The sequence below is a fragment of the Diachasmimorpha longicaudata genome, chromosome 18, assembly GCF_034640455.1.
Source record: "Diachasmimorpha longicaudata isolate KC_UGA_2023 chromosome 18, iyDiaLong2, whole genome shotgun sequence".
NCBI lineage: Eukaryota > Metazoa > Arthropoda > Insecta > Hymenoptera > Braconidae > Diachasmimorpha > Diachasmimorpha longicaudata.
Window position 1 is genome coordinate 71999 of NC_087242.1, and position 16541 is coordinate 88539.

At 45.8% G+C, this 16541-nt stretch overlaps 3 protein-coding genes across 3 annotated transcripts; all 3 read left to right on the plus strand.

Annotated features, from left to right (window-relative positions):
• The first annotated feature begins 992 nt into the window (after window positions 1–992).
• Window positions 993–12393, plus strand: LOC135171175 (uncharacterized). The gene is made up of 4 exons (XM_064137549.1): window positions 993–1529; window positions 2418–2493; window positions 2604–2670; window positions 11900–12393. The coding sequence occupies exons 1-4, from the start codon at window positions 1448–1450 to the stop codon at window positions 12110–12112; spliced, it is 438 nt and encodes a 145-aa protein (XP_063993619.1). The 5' UTR covers window positions 993–1447; the 3' UTR covers window positions 12113–12393.
• LOC135171040 (uncharacterized) lies at window positions 7928–11674 on the plus strand. The gene is made up of 3 exons (XM_064137328.1): window positions 7928–7983; window positions 11072–11365; window positions 11445–11674. The coding sequence occupies exons 2-3, from the start codon at window positions 11224–11226 to the stop codon at window positions 11672–11674; spliced, it is 372 nt and encodes a 123-aa protein (XP_063993398.1). The 5' UTR covers window positions 7928–7983; window positions 11072–11223.
• A 2550-nt stretch (window positions 12394–14943) lies between the features above and the next one.
• Window positions 14944–15786, plus strand: LOC135171044 (uncharacterized). Its single transcript, XM_064137333.1, has 2 exons — window positions 14944–15206; window positions 15291–15786. The coding sequence occupies exons 1-2, from the start codon at window positions 14944–14946 to the stop codon at window positions 15784–15786; spliced, it is 759 nt and encodes a 252-aa protein (XP_063993403.1).
• Window positions 15787–16541: the final 755 nt, after the last annotated feature.

The window sequence follows — 16541 nt, forward strand, 5'->3', positions numbered from 1 at the left end:
TTTTCTCTAGGAATTTTGTTACGTCGATATATGTAATCATATTCCACACCGTGTGATAGATTCGCAGATTCGCATATTTAGTTGTTAGGATTCCGTTTCCTCCCTCTAATCGTGTGATTTCCACGCCTAGAGTTTCCGGTCTCCCTGCGAGCCTGAAACATCCAAGTATACACGGCTATTTTGTTGTTTTACGTTTCGTCCTTCACTCCCCTTCTTATTCCTGGCTGATTGTACTCTACAGTTCATCAGTCAGAAATAAGAATATTTTTCGGGCGAAATGTGATATGAGTATCCCGATTTTTGTCATTTATCAACCTATTTTACTGCTCAAGTCGAAACGACTAATAACTCTAAAAATTTGAGCAGATGGTTGAAAATGTGAAAACATTAAAATATATTCCTGACAGAGGTAGAGATCATGCGGGATCCTGTATTCAATTTCCTGGTAACATATTTATATAACATATTACAACTAATGGGGCTGTGATCAGTTCGAAATAATTATTTCATTATCCAAAAAAAACACTATAATTTATTATTATCAATCCAATGAAGTTTCGCCTTTCCGAAGTGATGAGTTATTTTTTTTTTTTGATAAATTTTAATTTTTTTAAATTTTAACAAGTTCAGATGACCAAATTTTCTGGTGCAATAGTTACTAGAACTGTTGATCCATTAAAAATACCCTGAGAGCGATAAATAATATTCTCAAAGTCTTTTTTTTTTTTTTTTTTTTTAAATGAGTCTCAAATATCTCCGCAATCACCAAAGTGAATTAATAAATTTTTTTTTCTAACATCCCACGCACATATTCACCCCATCTCTTTATTCCCTCTAATTTTCGGAATTATATTCCAGTAAAATACGCAATATTTCTCATGCATCAATGTATAACCTCTACCCCAAAACCCGTAAAATTTCTCTCAGCACCCGATAATTATCCGTATTATCATTTCTGGGCCCAATTCCACTCATCTTCTCGCTACCCTCATTAGGTTCAAATTTATATGGAGAATAATGACGAAAAACAAACGCATTATGGTACTTAGATGGCCATAAATTATCCATTCGTCATTTGTTAATCATCTCCATTGGAAATTAAAGAAAAAAAATAATGATTCACAATTCTAAATACCTTAATCTTACGAATTAATGTAAATTTACAATGAACGAGGGGTGTCTCTAGGGAATTTCAAAATTGAAATAATCGTCGTTGGTGCGCCAGCGGGATTGATTTGTGATTTTTTTTTTCTCGGTATCGATATCGGTCGCCGCCCGACGTCTTTCTTGGTGCCCATGGAGCTCTTCCGGAGGGGGGGTGTCGGGTTACCGGGTCGCAATTGCGGGGCGTGTGTGTCACCAGTCGTTTGGTGACACTTGACGAATAGTGAAGTTTTTGGGTGTGGTTTTAATATTTTTGTGAGGATTTTTTTTCAATTTGTGGAGAATGCCTCATCGTGGGATGCAATGCAGGGCGTCCCGATCTTCAAATGGGGATGAGCTTATTTCCACCGGCGGTGTTTTCATCGGTAAGTCATTTTATTATTTTCCTTTTTTTTTTTTTAAATATATATAATTTGAGAAAAAAAATGTGAAAATTTTACGGTAAATTGGCTCGCCTATTTATGGCATAATAATTTAAATATCTTGGTTTGGCTATACACAAGCCTGGTAAATTCATGATTATTTTGTTTGTGAGTTATTCGGAGGTGATATTAATTAATTTGTTTTTTTTTTTACATTCTCCTTTTCGTCTAATTATTAATTATTAGGACGGGTCAAATATGAGATAAAGAGGGGCAGGGGTTGTTAACATTAAATGTATTTATTCCAATTAATGATTATGGGAATTATAATATTGTGGTTAAAAGGGGCGGCTCTAATTTTGGGGGGATTGAGGGGTCCATTAATAATAAGACTGCAACGCGTGGTGAACAGGGGACTGCGGGGGGGGGCTACGTCATCCACTTCTTTCTCTAAGTGGGAGCGTTGTGAGTAGGGGACCGCGGGAAGGAGGGGGACGGCCTACGTCATCCGCTTCTTCCTCCAAGTGGGAGCCTGGTGAGTAGGGGACCGCGGGAAGGAGAGGGACGGCCCACGTCATCCCATCCTTCAGTGGTGCTTCGTTTGCGATGGTTCTCGCGCTGTTCGAGCGCGGCGAGTAGGGGATCGGGGGAGGGGGAAGGCTTTATGGGAAGGGGTTCTCGTGCGTTTAGTTTGGGAAGAAATAAATTTTTATTATTATTATTATTTTTTTTGTTAGAGACATTCTGTTGAAGTTCTGAAAACAGAAAAGCGATGAGTTTGCACCATTTTTCTGTTTTTTTTTTTATTTTTTTTTTGTTTTTTTTTTATTTGTATCTCCTGATCGTGATCCTTGTTTTTGCCAATATTTTTATACTTTGTTTTCTTTTCAGGATCGTATTCGCGGTGTCTAAGGCTGAGGGAATCCTCCTGGTTCTTCTGGTGCGGCCATCGCAGTCACCTTCCCTGGTTTGCCCCAGGATTTATATTTTTTTCTACCTTTTTTTTATTAAAATATTTTAATATATATATTTTTTTTTTGAAAATTTCATTGTTGTTTTTTTTCTTTCCCCATCCAGCTCGCCTCCAGTTCGGTTTCCGGAGTCAACTGCTGCCAAATTAGATGATGCCTCTTCTTTATTTATGGTGAGTTATTATTTTATTTTATATCTTTTTTTTATTTGTTCAGAAATTTTCTTTCGGGTGATATTTCATTGTTTCGTTTTTTCTAATTTCGGTTTACGGGGCGAGTTTCGGTTTCCCTGAGTCGGGCTTTCTTTAGTTTGTCGCGGTGCACGATTTTCGGTCTCCTTTCCATTTGGATATTCACGTTGTTGTGATCCAAAATTTCTAGAATACGGTAAGGTCCTTTCCAATCATCGTCCCTTTTTCCCGTTCTAGGCTCTTTTAGGAGCCAAACATATTCTCCTACTTGAAGCGGTATTTCCCTCACTTTTCGGTCATAATATTTTTTTGGATCTTTGTTTCGATTTTATGAGGTTTATCCGGGCTTGTTCGCGTACTCTTTTCAGTCCTTCGGTTAGGTCTTGGAATAATACGCGATAGGGCTTGCCTCCGATTCCCTCGATCGATCTTGCTGAGGGTACGCGTGGTTTTACTCCGAAAACTAGCTCGTGAGGGGTGAATCCCGTGCTTTCGTGTACGCTCGTATTGTACGCAAACATCGCCCTATCTATCCATTTGTCCCAGTCGCCGCTATCTCCGATTTGGGTTTTCAGAAATTCGGTTAGGACATGGTGACTGCGTTCGAGGGATCCGGTTGATTCGGGGTGGTACGCGGTAGTCAGACGGTGGCGAATTCTAAATAGTTTACAAAATTCCGCGGTGATTTGACTTGTAAAATTTGTGCCTCTGTCCGACAAGAGTGCCTGTGGCGCGCCGAATGTACAAATTAATTTGCGTGCGAGAGCCCGTGCTACGTCTTCCGCTCGTTCCGTTCTCAATGGCACGGCCAAGGCGTATTTCGTTAGACAATCCTGCATTGTCAATAGGTATGCGTATCCCCTGTAGCTCCTGCCGGAGGGCTCATAGATGTCCATAGACACGTTCTCGAACGCGTCGATTGGTGTGTCGGTAATGATCATGGGGTGGCGGGCCTTCTCCCTCGTTAGCTTCTTGCGTTGGCAGGTTTGGCAGAGGTTCACGTATTCTCGGACCGTTTGGGACATGTTTTTCCAATAGTATTGGAGTTTCACTCCGTATAGGGTTTTAGTGATACCCTTATGTCCTCCTATCGTTGATGTATGTTTTTCTTCAACGATGGAAATGCGATCTTCCGTAGTCGGCACTTCGAGTAATCTTGCGCATAATATTACTTGTATGTTGGTTCCGCGTATTTTTTCCTTCAGGGTCGTTCTGATTGTTCTTGGTGATCGTCCCGATAGGCAATCATAGTCGTGCGCCATTCTTATTATTTGTATATTTTCGGCTGTTATTAGCTCCAGAAATATTTCTAGGGCTCGTTTAATGTTATCCTCGAGGACTTCTGCCTCTGAGTCATCTTTAATGACCAGGCCAAATCACCATTTGTCGGATTTCTTTATTTTAATTACCTCTTCCGTTTGACACCGTTGTGACGTCAGTTCTTCCGCCTGTATCCATTCCTTTTCGATTAATACCCTAAGGCATGCGTTATCCGGCTCTCCGGATGCTGGGAGAAAAAATGCGAAGTTTAGTTATTCTTCCGTCACGTGCATTCAAGAGTGTCGGACAGACTCGTTGTCTTCTTCTTCAGAAAGTTGATACTCTGGTGGCTCTTCGTTGTCGACGAAAGGGGGGTCTTCTCCCTCGCTGTTATCAGCGTCCGTCGGCGGCTCCCATGCATCGTAATTTGTGTCATCCAGTGGTTCTCTGTGATGACTATTGTTGCTGTTTTCTCCGCCTTTCTCTAGCACATCGATCTCGTTTTGGTTGTCGAGTGTCGTCTCGTTTCCCTCGTCAGCTGTTGCGTTTTTTTCTTGGTAGTTTTGTCGACCCATATCTTCGTCTGACGTTGGTACTGGCTCTTGTGTGGGGTCGAATATACTTCCGGGTTCGCTTCCGAGGTTAGAGCTCTCTCTTTCTGTTTCCGGTTCTTCATTTGGCTGAGGAGGTTGCGTGTTTCTTTTTGGGCGTTTTGCAATATTTTCCTCTTCTGTAGATATTTTTTCGAGTGGGATTTTCCGCGGTCGTCCTCTTTTTCTTTTAACTGCTGGTAATTTCGAGGGCCGTTTTCGTATCCCTGGTTTAACAGGAATTTTTCGTGGGCGTCCTCGCTTCCTTTTTGTCGGGCGGTTTTCTTGGATTTCTATTGGTTGACCGGGGTCATCCTGGGGTGGCTGTTGTTGAGCGGCGTCTTGGCTTCCGTGTGAAGTCGATCTCGGACCCTTATTCGGCTCGTCGTTTACCGAGACGACTCGGCATTTTGACACGTGTGTATCGACATTCCTTGTTCTGACCTTAATTACGTCGGGCGAAAGGAGTGCGATAACTTCGTGTGGTCCCACCGTGTGATATGGTGAGAATTTCTTGTGCCATACCATATCACCGACCTTTATGTCGACGTAAGCTGAGACCGCTTCAATCCCGGTCTCGCTTGTGTTCCAATCTGTCGGGGGGGTATTCACTGCAACAATGTTTTCCCCCCGAGCGATATCTGGTCTATCGCCGCGCATGACCAGTACTTTGTTATCTGACCATAGTTCTTCGATCACACATGGCCCTATTCTTCGGCCACTTGGTCTGATAGTGTACCATATCGCGTCCCCGACCTCTACGTCCCAAATTTGCGCGTTCATTCCGGTTATGATTGCGACGGTTTTCTCCTGAGTGACGTCATCTGTCTCCTCAGGTATCGGGTTTCGCGATAGCGCGTCCGCGTTTAGATTTAATTTTCCCGGTTTATATTTGATCTCATAATCGTATTCTTCTAATTCATTAGCCCAACGACGTAATTGGGCCCCTGGGTCTTTTGTTGACCTCAGCCACACTAGTGGTTGATGATCGGTTATCAGGGTGAATTTTCTTCCGTATAAATATGGTCAGAATTGCCTAATCGCGAATATTATCGCTAGGAGTACCTTTTTTGTTGTTGTATAGTTCTTTTCTAGTTTTGTCATCACTCGCGAGGCGTAGCTTATAGGCAGATCTTCGCCTATCTTGCCTTGGCTGAGGATTGCCCCAACCGCATAATCTGATGCGTCGGTCGTGACGATGAACGGTCGAGAAAAATCTGGATGCCGTAGTATGGGGTATGACGTTATTTCTCGGGCTATTCCTGTGAATGCTTTTTCTTGTTTTTCTCCCCATTCAAAGGGGACCTCTTCTTTTAAGAGTTCAGTGAGGGGGCGTGCTTTTGTCGCGAAATTCTCCATGAATTTCCGATAGTACCCCGCCAATCCGATAAATTGTCTAATTCCCTTCCTATCCTTAGGTTTTCGATATTTTAAAATGGGTTCTATTGTTTTGGGGTTAGGTTTTATTCCCTCGTGGCTGACGCAATGCCCCAAAAAGGCTACCTCTTCCCTTAAAAATTCACATTTAGAGGGCTGCAGGCTCATTTATGCATCATGGAGACTGTCCACGAACGATTTATATTGTTCTCTGTGATCTTGTAAAGTTTTTCCATAGACGACTATATCATCCATGTGGACAAATAAGCCTGCCCCCTGTAGTCCGGATAATACTACGTCCATTGACCTCTGGAAGGCTGGTGGACCGTTCGCAATGCCCATTGGTATTCGGGTATAATGATAGTGTCCTCCCGTGGTTGAGAAGGCTGTTTTGGGGCGACTCTCCGGGGCTAGAGGGATTTGGTGGAATCCGGATACCAAATCGAATGTTGAGAAGTATCTCATGCCACTTAATTGGTCTAGTATATCCGTAATATTGGGTAGTGGGTATGCGTCCGCGACCATTTTTTCGTTTAGTCGACGAAAATCGACTACCATACGCCACCGTTTCTCTCCGTCGGGGCCTGGTTTTTTCGCAACCATCCACGCTGGCGAGTTATACGGTGAGTCAGAGGGTTCGATGATACCGGCTTTCAGCATGGTATCTATTTCTTCTTTAGATTTGTCTCTGATGTGGAAGGGCAGGCGGAATTGTCGGACTACGACGGGTTCATCGTCTTTTAGTTTAAATTGATATCCCGGTATTTTGGCTTCTTTTAGTTTTTCGTGATCAAGCTTATATACCCAAGGATTATATCTTATTAAATTTTCTGCCTCTTCCTGCTCTTCCTCATCCAGACCCTCCAGCCGGAGCATTTCCATTATTTTGTTGGTTCTGTCCGACCGGTTTTCCGAACTCTCTGATTCGCTGAATGCTTTAATTTCCGCTTCCGTTGCAATTGACTCTATTTCTTCTAAGTCGACAAATGGAATTTTAAATCGTTCTTCGGTTTCCCGGGTATTGTTCGCGTATGAAAAAGCTACACGTTCCCTAGGTTTCACTATCGCATCCCCGAAGTACACCCCTGATTTGATGTCCCTTCGCGGGAGGTAACCGACTTCTGCGTCGAATTTACCTACTCTGACGTAGACTAATTTAATTGTCCTAGGCGGAAGGGAAATTGATTCCGTATTTAAAAACGTGTGTATCCCCTCCCCTATTGTAAGGGTGTCTTCCCCGTAGTCAATTTTGACTGCCCTGCTTTTCAGAAATGGCCAGCCCAGCATTCCATCTTCTGAAAGGGGAAAACTCGAATCGACGACATGGAATTTGTCTTCAGTTCCTTCTAGGTTCAGAGTTACGTACCCTATCGTTCTCGATTTCCCCGGTGTAACCCCTTTGATAATTATCATTTCTTCACGATTTATCCTTAATTCCGGACTGAGTTTGTCTGATCGTACTAGATTGACATCAGCTCCCGTGTCTACAAAGAATTTCCCCTCCCTTCCCCTCATTCGGTCTACCTTTAGATGTACTTGCGACCGTACTTGCTGTTATTCTCGACTGTAAGGTAGTGAATGTGGTTGTCGTGTTTGCTACGCATGATATTGCCGTCGGGTTACTTGTTATCGTCTCGCGGTTGACCGGTTCCGTCGGTCCTCCCGTGGTGGTTTCGTTTGACGCGCCGTCCATGTCTATTGTATTTAATTCTGTGAGTGTTAGATATGGTCACGAGTCTCGGTACCGTCGGTCGCGTCGTTGGGTCCGACTGGCCAAAGATCGCGGTGTGCGGATAGGAGGAATTTTTAAGTTTGTTCAGTACTTACGCGAGTCCCATGACATATATATATATATATATATATATATATATATATGAATTCTCAGGCTTGGTGGACGACTAAAGAACTCATTGCTTGATCCAGACGAGACTCATCCAATTATCTTACCACGACAATCTCGCCTGACAACGCTCATCATCAACGAAGCTCACCAGAAAACACTCCACGGAGGAGTTCAACTCACCATGGCTCATATCAGACAACGATACTGGATCGTTGGTGGCAGAAAGTCAGTGCACGCATCAATTCTGCGCTGTGCTATCTGCACCAGATTCAGGGCAACACGAGCCCAACAGTTAATGGGTCAACTGCCAACAGCTAGAGCCACGCCTTCAAGACCATTCCTGCATACTGGAGTGGACTATGCAGGGCCACTTCCAATCCTGAAGTGGAGACCAACGAACGCGCAACCATCAACGGTTCATATAGCGGTTTTTGTGTGTTTCACAACCTCAGCTGTTCACCTTGAACTGGTCAACAGACAAACAACGGATGCATTCATCGCAGCATATAAACGATTCACTGGAAGGCGAGGCATTCCAGTTATCATGTATAGTGACAATGCAACGACATTCGAAGGAGCAGCCAACGAACTCAACAGACTATACAACCAAGAATCTCCAGATAACCAACAAATTAGAGCTGCTCTTGCTTCCAACGGAACCCAGTGGAAATTCATCCCACCAAATGCTCCTCACTTCGGAGGCAAGTGGGAGGCCGCTGTAAAATCAACAAAGTGTCATCTACGACGAGTATTGGGGACAACAATGTTAACATACGAAGAGCTCAACACGATCCTGATACAAATCGAGGCCTGTCTCAACTCAAGGCCTATTGTTCCGATGAGAGATGACCCAGATGACCTTCAGGCTCTTACACCAGGGCATTCCCACATCGGAGAACCTCTTCAACTACTCCCGGAGCCATCTCAACTCAACACAAATATCAACAAAATCACACGATGGAATCTGGTGACCCAGAAAATACAACAATTCTGGTCGAGATGGTCCAGGGAGTGTCTTCAACGTTACCACTCCATCTACAAGTGGAATCAACAGCAACGCAACATCAAGGTGGGAGATATTGTCCTGATGATCAATGATGATCTCCCACCAGCACGTTGGCCACTGGCGCGAGTCATTGCGGTAAGGCCAGGGGCTGATGGACTAGTGAGAGTCGCAGAACTGCTCACAGCAACACCAGAGGTCCCAACGAATCCAGATGGATCACCATCAACACAGAACATTCGGGTTCAACGACATCAATACACCAGACCGATAGCAAAACTTTGCTTGCTACCAACGGACCCAACACCAGCAGACCAACAAGATGACAACTAGAGATTACCATCAACAGAGGATTCATCACGCCTGATGAATGCGGGCGGGATGTTTAAACTATACCTAAAAAACGCCCCCCAACTCAACGACAAGTGATCGATGAATTTCGAATACTTCCGGGGTTCATCGGGTCACTGGTCATCGGTCTCGGTCACCAACTTGAGACCCCCCCCAAGTCAGTCTTACAACGTATCTCCAACGTACCGGTCAACGTAATTCTACCTTTTCGCATTATTCAACGTCTCTCGCAAAATCACGTTCCTCAACTAAACAATGTTTAGTTGAGGAACGTGATTTTGGGTGGTCGGGCGTCGGAAAAATTGGGATTGGTGTAATGAGATGCAGTCGAAGACACACGACACTAAGTTATAAAAACTTCGTGGTTTTATTGTCACTAATTGTAAAAAACTATACAAGTTTCACAAAGTTCGTTGGGTTTCACCCGTGTGAAATCCTGGATCGTTGATATTCTAATTGTAGTTGAGAGCCGTTGATAAATGCGAAATTATAGAATTACGTTGACCGGTACGTTGGAGATACGTTGTAAGACTGATTTGGGGGGGGTCTCAAGTTGGTGACCGAGACCGATGACCAGTGACCCGATGAACCCCGGAAGTATCCGAAATTCATCGATCACTTGTCGTTGAGTTGGGGGGCGTTTTTTAGGTATAGTTTAAACATCCCGCCCGCATTCATCAGGCGTGATGAATCCTCTGTTGATGGTAATCTCTAGTTGTCATCTTGTTGGTCTGCTGGTGTTGGGTCCGTTGGTAGCAAGCAAAGTTTTGCTATCGGTCTGGTGTAATGATGTCGTTGAACCCGAATGTTCTGTGTTGATGGTGATCCATCTGGATTCGTTGGGACCTCTGGTGTTGCTGTGAGCAGTTCTGCGACTCTCACTAGTCCATCAGCTCCTGGCCTTACCGCAATGACTCGCGCCAGTGGCCAACGTGCTGGAGGGAGATCATCATTGATCATCAGGACCATATCTCCCACCTTGATGTTGCGTTGCTGTTGATTCCACTTGTAGATGGAGTGATAACGTTGAAGACACTCCCTGGACCATCTCGACCAGAATTGTTGTATTTTCTGGGTCACCAGATTCCATCGTGTGATTTTGTTGATATTTGTGTTGAGTTGAGATGGCTCCGGGAGTAGTTGAAGAGGTTCTCCGATGAGGAAATGCCCTGGTGTAAGAGCCTGAAGGTCATCTGGGTCATCTCTCATCGGAATAATAAGCCTTGAGTTGAGACAGGCCTCGATTTGTATCAGGATCGTGTTGAGCTCTTCGTATGTTAACATTGTTGTTCCCAATACTCGTCGTAGATGATACTTTGTTGATTTTACAGCGGCCTCCCACTTGCCTCCGAAGTGAGGAGCATTTGGTGGGATGAATTTCCACTGGGTTCCGTTGGAAGCAAGAGCAGCTCTAATTTGTTGGTTATCTGGAGATTCTTGGTTGTATAGTCTGTTGAGTTCGTTGGCTGCTCCTTCGAATGTCGTTGCATTGTCACTGTACATGATAGCTGGAATGCCTCGCCTTCCTGTGAATCGTTTATATGCTGCGATGAATGCATCCGTTGTTTGTCTGTTGACCAGTTCAAGGTGAACAGCTGAGGTTGTGAAACACACAAAAACCGCTATATGAACCGCTGATGGTTGGGCGTTCGTTGGTCTCCACTTCAGGATTGGAAGTGGCCCTGCATAGTCCACTCCAGTATGCAGGAATGGTCTTGAAGGCGGTGCTCTAGCTGTTGGCAGTTGACCCATTAACTGTTGGGCTCGTGTTGCCCTGAATCTGGTGCAGATAGCACAGCGCAGAATTGATGCGCCTGAGAATATATATATATATATATATATATCGTGCAAGTGAGCACAGAGGAAAAAAAGTTGTGAATTAATATGTTACAACAAGATCTTGATGTGTTCAATCAAGTGAATTATATTGATAAGAAAAAGGATCTATAAAAAATACAGGCTCGCGAAAAACGTTTAAAACTCGCGGAAAAAAAGAAGGCCGTCTTTAACGCTCGCGAAAAACGCCGAGAACTAGCTAAGGAAAAACAAAGACAATTTAGAGCACGTGAATCCGAAAAGAAAATCGATCCAAGGACCACACATCGAAGCATATGATCCCTGAAACCATGGTGGAATTGGATTCATCGATCGAGATCATTGCAAGCCCTCGATCAGTAATTAATTTAATCCTGGAACGCGAGGGTGAACATGCGCAGCATGGACCATTAAATTCCGCGGCCTCAACCCTTACAAGTAAATAGTTAATCAATCAATTACACGAATTTTTAGATTAGATGGACTTAAGCTAATCTTGTATTTTTTTTCGTTTCAGAACCGCGAAAAACTATTGAGGAAATTGAGGCCGTTCTTGTGGCGTTGGGCGCTAATCTAGAGCAAAGTAATCGCGAGGACGATTACGAAGTGCGATGCACTCCAACGCAGCGTCAAAAAGAGCTTGATCAAATTGCGATGCAATTGGATGGAAGCGGCAATGATGATGAAGGATTGGCCCTCCAGAGTCTTGATTTTATCCCGTTATCACGCAGTAACCGTTCGGCTTAAAAATTCATTAAACATTTTTGTATTTTTTTTTTTGGTTAGCTGAAATAAATGTCATAAATTTTGTTGCATTAACGGTGAGTCTTGACTTTTTTTATTGCTAGGCAAGACCCTTTATTCCCTCTAACCCCTTCCTGTTATTCCCATCTGTCTATTGCTCTCCTAAAATACCTCCTCCCTCCCTCATTTTCCTATTTATATACAATATGTATGTTTTTTTTGTTTCAGCGCGGAACTCGTTGGGAGGGTGGTGTTGGCCCGGACACCCCGAGAGCGCGGTGGGTCGGCGCTCTGAGGCGCGAGGCGCATGGCCTGGAGGCCGAGGGCGAGCAGATGCTATACGACGTGGAGGGCGCCTGGGCGCTCAGGACCCTCTTCGGGGAGGAGCTCGCCCAGCACGACCTGACCCAGGAGGATTGCGACCTAGAGCAGTGGAACTGACGCCCCTCCTTCACCCCCCCCTTAAGCTTAGATTTATACAAAATAAATAAATTAATGTATTATCAATTTTGAGTTTTTTTAACCAAAAAAAAATTTTTTTCTCATTGTCAAATTTTTTTTGTTGGAGATCCAGCTAAACACAGTCTTCCCTCCCCCCGCGCTCGCCAAACCTCTGACCGCTCGACCCTTGGCCAAAACAACCCGCTGTTGCCAGGGGGTCGTTTGGCATTTGTGCCTATTTGAGGCGCCACTTTCCGGAGAGATCAACCCCGGAAACACGCCCTTTGACCAATCGGAAGGGTCACGTGTGTTCGATCTAGATTGTTCTCGACCGTGACCTCTCCCAAAATCTCTCTCTCATCGTTTGGACATCGTAGGGACAACAAGTACCTCATTGTGCTCTAGTGTACCTTTCGAATGTTCTAAACGAACAAACAGTTCTCGGTTTCTTAATCGAAGATTGTTCTCATTATACACTCGTAAATTCAGTGACCACTCATTATGATTATCTTTTGTAATTTTATCAACGTATATTTTATAATAAATAGTCTGGATACGTTCGACACGTGTGTGCCTCAGTGTATTCTCACGGCTCAATTTCCTCACCCCCCTCACCGGCACCAGTCCCCCACAATCATTGCACTTACTCAAACCAGATCCCTCACCGTGCAGTATTTTAGTTTTAAGATTTTTTTTGAATAAAAAACAAAATTTTCGCATATAATACCACAAGAGCTCCGAAATTATCGGATATTTCCCGATAGGTTCGTTGCAAACAAATGAACGTGTCAAGTTTTCCAGTTTAAAAATCACGAGCGCGAAGCGCGAGTGATTTTTCTGGAAAACTTGACGAGCTTATTTGTTTGTAGGGAACCTTGAGGGAAATATCAGATAATTTCGAAGTTCGAGTGGTATTCGGGGGATTATTTTTTCCATCGAAATCTTGGTCGATAGAATTGCACCATGAGACATAATTTTCAACGAATTGCCATTTAATCTGTCAGATACAATTGAGGGTTACTTCATCATTTGTTTTTTTTTATATAAGCAACATACAAAATTTCCAGTGAAATTTCCAAGAATTTCCGCTGAAATACCGTGTTGACTATACAAAATAACGTCGAATGGTGCAACCCTATTGGCCAAGATTTGGATGGGAAAAATAATCAATAAAATATTTTCTTTTTCATTTATTTATTCAATTCCTGTAATTTCTTTCCCTTAGTTTTAAATTATAAAATAGAAATCAAAAAACAAAATTAAACAAAAACATTTTAACTTCAAGTTTTTAGATAGAAAAATTTTTTTTAATAAATATTTGTTTCTTTGTTTTTATATTTTTGTCTCTTCCCCTCAGTTTTAACATTAAATATTGAACAACAAAAAGTATTTTAGCTTTAATTTTATTATTAAAAAAAAAAATGTACCCAAGTTCCGGTGTACTGTGGGTGGCATGCGCGGATGGTCGGTCGAAGGACTGGCTGAAGGCCGTGGTGCCCACCCTGGCACCCTGGGAAGGGGCCTCCCTTCTCCTAATGGATAAGGAAGCGCTCCAGAAGCTAATCAGGGTGACGGCCTTTCTCCCGGGAAAACCCGTGGGAGCGGTAGTGGCCCTTGAGAGGCTTAGAATGCAGAACCAGACCCTCACCACTGGAAAGTGGAGGATCTGGGACTGCCGCAGCGGGGACGAGGAACTAAACCTGGTGCTGGGAGTGGACCCCAAATTCCTGGAGGTCCTGAAGGCGTTGGGGATGGCCCCCTTCTACTGCCTCGGCCGAACTCGTTTTTACGAGACCCAGCGGAGAGCGGTGGGAGGAAGGGCGCCCCAGGCCCAGCGGGACCCTGGTAATGCGGTCACTGACCAAAGTGATTCAGAGGCCGCAGGGGATGAGGGCGGGCGGAAGGGAGTGCCAACTGGACCAGATGGTCCGGAGGGTGCCCCTGTAACTGCCGAGAAAGGCGGCCACGAGGGTGGGGCGAGGGAGAGCGAGGAGGGCTCCCTCTTACAGAGTGACCCTTTTGCTGTTGCACGACCTCCGCTGAGCGGATGTCCAAAGGGTTGTAGAGGAAGGCCGCCTCTTGTGAGGGGTGGCTCGGCGGGAACTGGAAGGAGGTCTCAAGGGACCATCAACTGAGCCCTGCCGGGCTCATCTCACCCGGGGCAGGTAAGGGGGCCAACAGGCGACCCTGCCTAAAGGCCCACCAATGGCCAGGTTGGCGAGGCGCGGAGGAGCAGGAGACGAGATGCGGGGAGTCGGCTTAGTCTCACTGCTAGTCCACTGCTCCCAGATTAACTTGCAGCACTGCAAGGCTGCGACTGCCTTGCTGAGTCGCAGACTTGCGGTAGAGCACACTGACATATGCCTTATACAAGAGCCCTGGCATCACGGAGGCTCGGTTAAAAGCTTATCTGGAGGCGAAGTGGAGCTATTCTATGCCCGGGGCGACCTGGGCCACAGGGCCTGCATTGCTGTCAAAAAAGCGGGCGGAGCCAGGGGAATGACTAACTTCTACCACATAGATTTACGACAACCCCCGAAGTCTCACGACAACCACTACTATGTGGTTGTGACTTCGGGGGGAGGTTGAAGCGGAGGACATTGTGTTCTGCTCGGCTTACTTCCCGCATGACTCACCGACACCACCACCTACCAAGGAACTGCGTGACTTGGTGAATCACTGCAGAGCCAAAAAGCTGCCACTCATCATAGGGTGCGACGCAAATGCGCAGAACGTGGTGGGGGGCAGTGAGAGATGTAATGACAGGGGCACTGCTCTCCTGGAATTAGGGGCACTGACTCTCCTGGAGTCAGTGTATCATTGACGTAACCATGTGCACCTGCCAGCTGGCGGGGCGATGCAGGGACTGGAGAGTGGACCGGGAGGACACACTCTCCGACAATCGATGCATTAGAATTAGCATTAAGGGCTGTGTCAAACTACAGCAAGACCGCCTGCGCAGAAACCCAAGGCCCACCGACTGGGAGTCCTTTGAGAGGATCCCGGAGGAAAGGCTCAGGGTAGGACGCCTAAGGCCCTGCAGAGAGGACAGGTTGGAGGACGAGGTTGAGAGAATTCACCTTGTCCTAACCGAGTCCTTCCAGATGGCATGCCCGGCTAAATGATGCAGCCAAGGAAACAAAGTGCCTTGGAGTCGTGAACTGGACAGGCTGAGAAGGCAGTCCAGGAGACTCGGGAACCGAGCGCACAAATCCAAGAGAGCCGAAGACTGGACTCTGTACAGAAATGTGCAGAGGGAGTACAAGAGGCTAATAAAGCAATCAAAGGAGCTCACCTGGAGAACAAACTGTGAAGAACTGGAGGCACTTTCACGCATCTCCAGCCTTCGCAGGGTTTTCTCGGGGGGCCCTGCACAAGGGCTGGGTGGAATCACGCTGACAAGCAGAGAGACCATCACAGAACCGCGAGAGGTCCTTGAACATCTGGTTCGCGCGCACTTTCCGGACTCCACTATAGAGCACCCGGGAGAGTGCCCTGAGGCGGACTGGACGCGAACAGGAGGCGGCGATCCCGACTGGGAGCTAGCCGCAAGAATAGTAAGGTTGGACAGGCTGCGGTGGGCGGTGGACTCCTTCGAAATGTACAAGAGTCCGGGTCCAGATGGGATACATCCGGCCCTCTTGCGAAGAGGGGGTTCATTGCTCCTGGGCTGACTATTACCCGCACTTAGGACCTGACTGGCATTAGGCTATGTGCCTAGCAGGTGACGGGAAGTCAGAGTTGTCTTTATCCCCAAACCAGGTACATGCAGCTATGACAATGCGAAAGCCTACAGACCAATCAATCTAAGCTCCTTCTTGTTGAAGACGCTGGAAAGGCTGGTCGACAGGCGCATTAAGGAGGGGGCACTGAGGTCCAACCAAATATGCTCCTCACAACATGCATACCAAGCTGGCAGATCAACTGAGACTGCGCTGCACCACTTGGTAGGCATAATAGAAAACACAAAGGAAAGGAGGGAGGATACCTTGGGTGTCTTTATAGACATAGAAGGAGCCATCGATAATACTTCCTTTGATACGATGGAGAAAGCGCCGGCATCATTTGGGATCGAGGAGTCGGTCACCAAGTGGATAGCCGCCATGCTCCGAACTAGAGTTGTCCACTCCACCCTTGGGGACAGTGCGGTAAGGGCTGTGGCGGGGCGGGGCTGCCCGCAGTGGGGGGGTTATCCCCACTCTGCTGTGGCTCCTCGTTGTCGACGGCCTCCTCACTGGACTCGAGGATCTGGGGGTAAGGACAGTGGCAGTATTGGACATCCGCCCACCCGAGATTAGGCTCGCCGGGGAGAAAATTAAATTCAAGGATAGATTGAGGTACCTCGGGGTACACTTTAATAGGAATATGCGGGTCCGGACCCATACCGAACATATTCAAGAAAAGGCTAGGGTCCTCTTCACGCGGCTAT